Genomic DNA, 10,342 nt, shown 5'->3' on the forward strand with positions numbered 1-10,342 from the left:
TACACCAAATATTTACTTGTCTGGTACAGAGTCTTATTCTGCACGATATGAAGTTCATAAAATTTTAATTTTCTTTTGCCTTTGGGAGTGATCATGAAAGAACATGCAAAAGGTGAACTTTTCTTATTACACAAAATGAAGCATCGCATTTAAAGAATTATAAAATATATGTATTAATATAGTACGTCTTAAATTACACAGAATGTAAGCACTGCATCAATTACCTGTATGTTAAAGTGATCCAGTATTCCTAAGAGTTCCTCTTTCTTCGAAGAAACTACGGTCCCTGAGAGAGAGAATAACAATTGGTCCAAAGAAAAGAGACATACAACCTTCCAATCTTTTGTTCAATCTAGTGCTTCTTACTGAAGATAAATGAGATTAGTATTTTTGTAGCATTGCTTTATTCCTAAACAAGATATATATATATTTATATATATATATATATATATATGTGTGTGTGTGTGTTTAATTTTTCCAATATGATATTTGCATTTGCACAGGAATTTGTACTTCTGGTTAAAGCCACTTCTTGCTTCAATTCCTCTGTGACAGAATTTAGGTAAATCACACAATTCAACAGCAACAAAAAAAAACTACATAAAACATAATGTTGTATGACCTCACATCATGCAGAACCTGACACAACTGCTTTTTACTTTCTAACATACGAAGGTCTAAGATGTTAAGGTAAATGCAAAACTGCTGACCTTATAAGAAACAATCTGTCACTAACAACAAGGCATTTAAGGCAATGAGAATATTTGAAGAGCTTTAAAGACTAACACCAACCAGATTTGCTTTTCAGTCTGTAACTTCTGCTTCCTTCCAGAGTAATGTGCTGATTCACTATAATAGAGTCACCATACACTTCTGGTTTAAATGCATCTCTACCTTGGTTTCGCAATGTTATTGAGATATCTGCAGAACTTTAAAAAAAAAAAAAAAAAAAAAAAAGAAAAAACCACAGGCAAACTGAAATTAGTTCCAAATAAAAAAAATTAAAAAACACAGAACATTCTAATTTTCCACAAAAATTGTCATGTCTTGTGTAGGTAGCAACTTAAAGTTAGTCATAGCACAAGTAAGAACAAAGCATACTGGTGCTGTTTGAGCCAAAACAGACATATAGCCAGAAACATTGCTACACACTGTCCTTTTGCACCTTCAGGTAAGTTAGGAGTCAAGAGCAAATAGTTGTGAGAGCAGATTCCCCCACCTTTCCTTCCCATCTGACTGCCTTCGTGTTTAGGTTGCAGAATCAAGTTCCTTTTCGGTTCTTCTACTGTCCCCAGACTGGTTTCTGGGGTAAAAAGCTGTTTGGCTTCTGTAAGCCATGCCTAACAAAAGTAACCTATAATTCACTGCTGAAAGCATTCTTCTAGGAAAGAAATGATGTGGTGTCAATTCTGAATTCAGATTTTCTGGTTCTTAGGTGAATGATGCAAGTGTTATTATGTATAAGGCACATACTGCAAAAATTTGTAGTACCAGGCACCTCTAAAAGGAAAAGCCTAGGACTCTGGGTTAAGCACTACGTAAATGTAAGCTTTTAAACCTCCTCCCATCTTTTTTTGGTTCCCCTAAACATACTAACTCCACTCTTGCTGCAGACACAAATTCACTTCCTTCGCATTAAATAATCCACCTGCATGTCAAGGTCCTTGCACTCAAATCACAGGACTTATCACTTATCTGTGAGGTTAACTCATTTCCTATGATTTTATGATTTTTTTTTTAAAAGAACTCAAATCCTTCTGTAGGATATTCAAGTATGCCATGAAAGCAATATACAAGAACTAAGCAATAAGCAGCTCATTTTGCTATGTCTTAGCTAGTTCAGAGCTAGTGGCATTCTACTGGTAAATTTCTATTTATTTATTTTTAATATGGCAGTGTTATGCTTTGCTTTTTTTTTTTCCCTTATGAGTTAGACCCAGTTGGAATTCCCAGAGAGAATGAAGTTAACAAAAGGCTGATCAGCTAACCATAATCAAAAATCACTGAACTACATATCCCATCTTAAAACGAAGAAGTTTTACTTACGTTGCTCCAGTTTTTACAAACATTTTTAATGAGGAACCTCTGTTAGTAGCAGTGGCTTTCCCACCAAGTCCAACAATAAGAGCAGTTAACACAGAACTTTTACCACCTGTAATAAAGGCATTGAAGTTTTTATTTTATTTCTTTTTTTAAAGTTCTTGTGACTTTTTATCCAATTCACTCACATTATAGACTTTCACAGAATCACAGAATTGTCTAGGTTGGAAGAGACCTCAAGATCATCAAGTCCAACCTCTGACCTAACACGAACAAGTCCTCCACTAAACCATACGTGTATCACTAAGTTCAACATCTAAACGTCTTTTAAAGACCTCCAGGGATGGTGACTCCACCACTTCCCTGGGCAGCCCATTCCAATGCCTAACAACCCTTTCAGTAAAGAAGTTCTTCCTAATATCCAACCTAAAACACCTCTGGTTAAATTTTAGCCTCTTCCACCTTGTCCTGTCACCAGGCACGTGGGAGAATAGACCAACCCCCACCTCGCTACAGCCTCCTTTAAGGTATCTGTAAAGAGCAATAAGGTCACCCCTGAGCCTCCTCTTCTCCAGGCTGAACAAACCCAGCTCCCTCAGCTGCTCCTCATAAGACTTGTTCTCCAGACCCCTTGCCAGCTTCGTCGCCCTTCTCTGGACTCACTCAAGCACCTCGATGTCCTTCTTGTAGCGAGGGGCCCAAAACTGAACACAGTACTCGAGGCGTGGCCTCACCAGAGCCGAGTACAGGGGGACAATCACTTCCCTAGGCCTGCTGGCCACACTGCTTCTTATACAAGCCAGGATGCTGTTGGCCTTCTTGGCCACCTGAGCACACTGCTGGCTCATATTCAGCCGACTATCAACCAATACTCCCAGGTCCTTCTCTGCCAGGCAGCTTTCCAACCACTCATCTCCCAGCCTGTAGCTCTGCTTGGGGTTGTTGTGCCCCAGGTGCAGGACCTGGCACTTGGCCTTGTTGAACTTCATGCAGTTGACCTCAGCCCATTGGTGCAGCCTATCCAGATCCTCCTGCAGAGCCTTCCTACCCTCGAGCAGATCAACACACGCACCTTACTTGGTGTCACCTGCAAACTTACTGAGGGTGTGCTTGATCCCCTCATCCAGATCATTGATAAAGATAAAAAGAGGACCAGCCCCAGCACCGAGCCCTGGGGAACACCACTAGTGACTGGCCTCCAACTGGATTTGACTCCATTCACCACAACTCTTTGGGCCCGGCTATCCAGCCAGTGTTTATCTCAATGAAGTGTACGCCAGTCCAGATTGAGCTCCAGATGAGCTTTGGCCTTTTTGCTTGACTGCTTATGTATTCAAGCACTTAAATTCCAATTTCTGTCAGATACATAAAATAGTCATAGCTGTGGAAATAAACAATTACCAGACAAACAAACAAACAAAAATATTCATTCCTTAAAGTACCCCCCCCCCCCCCACATTCATTCTGAGCCAAACTTCTGTTACTATTCTTTAGCAATATGCATTCAACAAGATGTCCTACCTCAGGAGGAAAAAAAACTCCCTTCCTCACAAGCATGCAGAAAACATTTATACAAGAGAAGAAATCAAATACATATTATCATTCAGTTAACTAAAAGGTTTTAAGCTCTATTTAAACGCTTATATTTAATTTTTGAAATGTTCCCTCCAAAAGAAGTGAACTTGCAAAAAGAATCACATCCTTCTAAAACAGCTTCTACTTCACATAAACTTGGACAATTACTATGTATTTTAAAATGAACATATGAGTACTTGAAGTTTATATTTGAATTATACATAAATTTATATAATAAAATGTTTTGCACATTATCTTTTGCAAACCTCTGAATTTAAAACTTCACTTTTTCATCAGCTCTGGACTACTGGCATAGACCCATGGGATTCCTGAGTATAAAACTGAACCAATCTACATTTTTAGAATTGTTAGCTCACCTATGTATCTTTCTTTTTTTTTTCCAAATCAAAATTAGATGTTTTAAATTATTACCAAAAGCAGTCTTTTGGCATAGCAATGTTGCAATTAATACTTACTTCCATTGTTTCCAACAACAAAATTGAGATTTGATCCAAACTGAAAAGGTCCCAACATGGAATGGCACATAAAGTTCTTCAGCTGGATACTTTCAATTATCCCAACTTCCCCTACAGTCTAAATAGATATTATGTTATGTGTGCATTTTAATTAAATACATTTCATCTATTTTACATTTAATGAGAATTCAAATGACTATGATAAAAAACATCAATGTTAACAAACCACAGGGACATCCGAAGGGTTTAATGATATTGTGAAAAGTTGCTTATTACATAAATTAAGATCAAAACAGTTACCCAAACTTAACTCTTAACAATGGCAAGTTTCAGTTCCTGCCATAAAAGATCAAGATCATAATACAGACATTAGAGCAGTAAGTAAAGAGCACCATAGAGAGATTTCATTATTTAAACAACACTAAAAAGTCTTAGCACAACGTTGAAAAAGGGAAATAGAATTAAGTTAGGAAGGAGGAAATGAAACTAGAAATGAAAGGAACACCCCAATGTTTAACTCATACTATTTTGACAGGTAACTTTATCTGCAATGCTTCAGAAAAGCAATGCTTTCTAAGCAAACAAAGTTTTTTTGGAAAAATAAGAAAATCCAACAACACAGAATAGGTACTGTTCAAGAAAATGAAGTGAGGAGTTATACCTCTGTGGATCATAAATCAACTCCAGTGTCTTATAACATGTAACACTGTATTCGTGTGCTCAAAAATTACTTTTTTAAGAGTCCAACATCAAATTAAAATTAAATTATTACAGAAAAAATGAAGAAAGATATTCCTATTGTCAAGTTTCACTTCTAAAACAAGCATTTCAAACATTTTTAATTGTCATTTCAGTGTCAGCTATACAAAAGAAAGCATCTAGTGCTCCTTTTAGTAAACCATTTTTTTTCTAAGTATTTTTCTGCTTTTCCTACAGCCCTAAACCAAATATGCCATACTTCTATTAAACAAAATCTTTCAACTTTACTTGGTTGTCAACTTCAATAGCATTCATTCCATAAAACCAGAATACTGTTATTTTATGATCAACTGTCAAAACTACATGATCCACAAAAATATGGTAAGAATGAACTCTTTCAGAAGTTCTCATTACAGTCATTCTATTTTATTTTAGATTGGTTCAGTTGAAGCCTACATACAAGACTTATTTCAACATCAACCAAAGATAGAGAATTTTATACATCAGTTTTCTTAGTTTTGGAATTTTTTTAAAACAACTTACCGACACAGAAGATAAATTACTATCAAATGAAAACAATAAGTTTTCTTCATCATTCAACCCATCACTGTGCTCATCTGTGAATTCTTGCCTCTGTCTTTTGTGGGATCTAGGCTTTGAAACACTCTCTTCCTTTCTCTTACCCATGAGTACTGAAAAAATAAAGTAATTATAGTGAGGATGTATCAAACTGTAGCCCAATATGTAGTACTGAATTTACTACTGAAACTCACAATCTGTATGTTACAAATATGCAGTACTGAAATGAGATTGAAACTTACAACCTGTTATATGAAAACATACCTACAGATAATACAGACTGCGCTTATTTAATTAGATACAAGAAATTCAGTTGTTGCAGTACGATCAACACATTTTTCAATGAAATGATTTGCACAGCCAAAAAGAGAATGTATTAATTATATGTGGTTGAGAAATGTATAGACAATATGTGGAATACATAAAGTCAAATAAAGGAAAATTTAGATTCATAGTGTTGCTCCCTTCCTGCTTCTGCGCACAGCCAACCTGCTTTTGTTAGACAATGTTATGTGATCACAGTAAACAAAACACTGTCATTTTACTAATGAAGGACAACAGTTCTCTATATAGAAAACTTACCTATACATACATGCATGTACATATAAATGCTTCCTCTACAAAGAGATAAATAATCCACCTCACTAATATGACTAATAAGAAATAAATCTTGCAAAAGTAACAAAGTCTACTAAAGTTGCATAGAAACAAAATAACAGGGGTCTAGGATAGTCAAGATTTCACATTTTCTGCAACAGTATCTTTAGGGTGTGGTTCTTATTCCCCCTAAAGTACATATTACACACTTTATACCTAGAGTCCCAAAGTACCACACAAAACATAGACCACATTACTTTTATCCACAGTAGAAACAAGGTCCTGTTCATACAAAGACAAAGGTAAAGGCATTTCCCAGCAGTTAGGTCAGCTATTGATAAGTGTCCAGACCATGTTCAAACGGATATCCATTACATAATTTTTGAGTATCAAAATGTTTCCACAGTTGAGCATGTTCTCCTGCTCATGCACTGTTGCTTCCTTCCAAAAAAAAAAAAAAAAAAAAAAAGGCAGCCAAATCACACAAATCTCACCATGCAGAATTCAGAGGCACTAAATGCAATTAATGTCCCCAACTACAGAAAAATCACTGAATGGCCTAAGAGTAGGGTGAATTCATTAATAATGAAAAAACAAAAATAAAAACAAAAACATGTGGGGTACCAAATCACTTCTTGTCACAGATATATTTGAAGTTAATGAGTGACAGTTTCCCTGTCCTAAATGACAGATGATATGACACAGGAAAGAAGCCTGGTGGGTCAGCCCAGCAGTTCTTAACATGACCTCCTGGATCCTTCAGGGAAGACAACAATGTTCAACAGAAATTTACGTGGGCAGGCACAGTGGTTCCAGCCATGCAATGTATGGTCCCAGGGGACCCCTACTCAGTGAAAGTCCTCAGGCATGCCCATAGCTTCTCCATGGTTCCTTCTCAAGGCTTGCCTGGGCTCTTGCTCCTGCAGTCTTCTATTCCAGGACTCTCCCCAGGATGCTCCAGACCCTATCAGTTACAGGACAGGGTAAAACACCAGCTTGAATTCCTGGAGCACCTGATGACTGGCTGTCACCGTCACCAGCATTCAGCCAGTAGCAGGATAGCAATTTTCAGTAGCAGGATGGCAATTTTCAGGTTACTCAGGGGCATGTCATCTGTGGATAAACTAAGTCCAGCCAGCCCTCTCATCTGCCTCCTCTGTTTCTGTCTCATCTCCCTGAGTTCAAGCAACTCTTTATGAAGCAGAATAATAAACTGACTGAAGGCACTGAAAATTGATGCAGGAAAAAAAAAAAAAAAACAACATATTTTCTTAAATTCCCAACCATTTCACCATACAAATTTGTATGTTTGGGTCAACGTGGAGACAGAGTGCTTCTTTTACTTGTGCCAGCTTAACGTCCCAGTCAAACTCTAGCCTCATTTCAACAGAAAAAAAAAGTTTGAAAACCTCATACCATAAAGCAACAGAGACAGTAAATATCATTTATTATATCAAACACCACAGACATTAAAATTTGTTACATCACTAAAGACCTCTGAATTTCTATTCTGGGTATTCTTTGGGTTTTTATAAAACAGTACTTGATTATCTCCTCATTAACTGTCTTAGACAAAGCACACAAATAATAAGAAATAGTATACATCCCTTTCCCTCAAGTGCAAAAGATGAACTTCAAAGCAAAGGCAGACATGCAATAAGCTTCCCATCTTACCTTCTTGCAGTAATATCAGGGATGTCAGGTTAAGCTCTGGACTATTATAATGTTAATTAAATATTTACAGGGAATCTGCCGTTTCTATTTTATGTTATGTAGTTTAAGACCATACACATAAAAACAAGCAAGCAAATATGCTTCATCATTCAGTTACATACCTTTTACTGTGCTACTTTCAGTTTCCTATATAACCATGTCATTATATTACTTGAATCAGGAAGGAGTTGCTTGTATGCTCTTGGAATTTATCCATCACCCAAACGTGAAGGTAGGCATTTGTTCAATTTGCTGTTCCACTGAAGTCTCACTCTACAAAGAAGAGAAAACACAAGACTTAAATGCTACAATGAATATTAACTAAAGAACAGGGCTATGAATTCCATTGCTATATCATTTGCACATCTAAGGAAAAGAGACTACGAGAACGGAAGACAAAATAGCCTAGAAGGAAACTCACTCATGTAATCTAAGCATAAGGAAGTCAAACAGTTTTCACTCCAGAACTCTCAAAGAATTAGTACTGAAGATAAAATTTAATAGAAACTTAAACTATTGAAACAGCCTCTGAAATTGTTATCACAAGTACCAGAAGATGCAAGATCAACAGTGCGTATAAAAAAGCAGAAAGGCAGAAGAAATTGACCTCATCAACAAGGAGTCCACTAATCAGAATTCACAAGAAACTAAGCTTGAAAAGTTAAATACAAATACAAAAAGAACAAATAATTAGACACACACACACAAAACCCCCCACACGCAAGCAAGCAAGCACACTGAAAATGACATATACTACATTCAAGCTTTACTTTTAGACCATCTTGCTGTTTCTGACAAAAAGTTCCTTTTTTTTACATTAATCACTTGTACCATGACACACTGATTTTCTTCATTAACTTTTAAATTGAAAGAAATAATCACTTGTAGTGACATTTGCACTGCTTATCATGATTTTAACAGCAGCTTGGGAATACGTCAAGGAAAGGAAAAGCTGCAGATGTGACCATTAAAATGTGCAAGTATCATACTGGAAACTATTAAACTGGCAAAAATAAAGATTAGTACAAGTATTTTGATGTATGCAATAGACTAATGGGAAGTTAACAATGAATACTATTGACAAACATTAACAGAAGTTTGTTTAAAGGACTAGACATCGTATTTTTTAAAATGAAGTCTAAATGTACAGTTATGTTGTAATATGAAATAGGATTATGTTAATGGAAACTTGCAATGACAAAGTCAGGAACATCAATAATGTGAGAACTAGACTGTCATTCAGAAAGGCAATAGAAAAGTGCTCATTTAATAAAAAATGATCTTTACTAGCATGGAATGTAAGAGCACAATAAGGAGTAAAACCCACAGCTATTAACCGTGAGTGAATAAGGGCAAGACATACCCAATTACAAAAACATCACAAGATCACTACAAATCATAACAAACAATTTTCATGCACATAATGAGAAAGTGAAAGGAAACCATAATTCCAAGATGTGCCACATGATACTGTCTAAAACTATTTTAGGACTATTACATGTTATAATAGAAAACTATTTACACTACTAACATCAAAGTATAGGAAGACAAGCTGCATGCACTGGAGGCAATATGCATCGCCCAGGGCATTGCCAGGGCAAACCCAGGGCATCCTATTTCCAGTTTCCATTGCAATGCAGTTCTAAATTTTTCTTCCTCTTTTCTTCCTTCCTCCCTGCCTAGCTGGTCACAGCTGGTATTGATAAATGAACTACATATTAATTCTGATAGATTCTAACAATAAAGGAAATAAACATACACGGCCAAGAAAACCTTTATTTTTTTTTGGTACTAAAAGGGTATGAGATCTCTCAACACAGCCCTCTGGTGAGCCAGCTGCTCATGTTATCGGGCACACAAAGCCTGTACCACCCCACACAGACACTTAGCAAGCACCTGCCGGAGAAGCAGCAAGCAATGGCAGCTCTACCTCACCTATGGGGAGGAACAAAATCCCTCTGCTCTCAGCTCCCACACCACAGTTACTCCTTGTTTGTCCCAAAAGTTGCCCTGGACGACCTGAAAGGATGCAATCACCTCCCCATTGCAAAGCTTATGTCGGTAGATGCACCGGACGAGAGAAACCTCACGTTAGTTTCATATCTGCCATAGCTGGGAAGAGAAGGAGGAGAAGCAAAAAGACGAGGGAAGTATGAGGAAGAGTAGAAAAAGGAGGAGGAAGGCGCTCCCTGGTCAGTATCTCTCTCTCCCCCTGCCTTTATAATGCCGGATGCCTCGGGGCAAACCCCATACACTACCCCTGAGCAGCAGGCAGGCACCAGGGGGAAATTTCACCCAGCTCGACCGCCGCAGGGACAAGTCAGAAACCAAAAAACCCACCCTTGGGCACATGAAAAAAACAAAAAACAAAAAACAAAAAACAACACCCCTGGGCACTCACCCCGGGCAGGCTCAGCAAGGGCCCGGCCCTACTCTGCTGACAGCACAGCACTGCCGCCACCAGGACCCCTCACCCAGCCCCATAAAGACGAACCGTTCCTCACCCTACCTCTCCTCGATCCCACCGCCGACCGGTGGGGCCGTTACAAGCGGCTGAAAGCCGCACCCTCGCGGAGATTCCGAGCCCGTCACGGCGGGAGGCGGCCAGCTGGCTGCAACGGAAGAGCCGCCACGGGCGCGGCGCCTGCGCGCTCTCCCGACCG

General features: G+C 38.0%; 1 protein-coding gene across 4 annotated transcripts in view; it reads right to left on the reverse strand.

The window, feature by feature from the left end:
* The window catches only part of SMC6 (structural maintenance of chromosomes 6), a 33,856-nt gene extending 23,528 nt beyond the window's left edge, over positions 1 to 10,328 (reverse strand). For 3 of the 4 annotated variants that reach the window (XR_002399868.4, XM_005015048.6, XM_021269218.4), the window contains exons 1-7: positions 10,189 to 10,328; positions 7,802 to 7,952; positions 5,334 to 5,482; positions 4,092 to 4,209; positions 2,047 to 2,152; positions 793 to 929; positions 225 to 286 (exon numbers count right to left, since the gene is read on the reverse strand). Coding sequence is in view for 3 of the 4 variants with exons in the window: in XM_005015048.6 (XP_005015105.1) it covers positions 225 to 286; positions 793 to 929; positions 2,047 to 2,152; positions 4,092 to 4,209; positions 5,334 to 5,477 (567 nt within the window). In the remaining variant the exon portion in view is untranslated. Of the gene's footprint in view, positions 1 to 224; positions 287 to 792; positions 930 to 2,046; positions 2,153 to 4,091; positions 4,210 to 5,333; positions 5,483 to 7,801; positions 7,953 to 10,183 lie in introns of all 4 variants that reach the window. The other variant, XM_005015051.6, reaches the window with a different exon arrangement.
* Positions 10,329 to 10,342: the final 14 nt, after the last annotated feature.

Source organism: Anas platyrhynchos, chromosome 3, assembly GCF_047663525.1.
Source record: "Anas platyrhynchos isolate ZD024472 breed Pekin duck chromosome 3, IASCAAS_PekinDuck_T2T, whole genome shotgun sequence".
Taxonomy (NCBI): domain Eukaryota; kingdom Metazoa; phylum Chordata; class Aves; order Anseriformes; family Anatidae; genus Anas; species Anas platyrhynchos.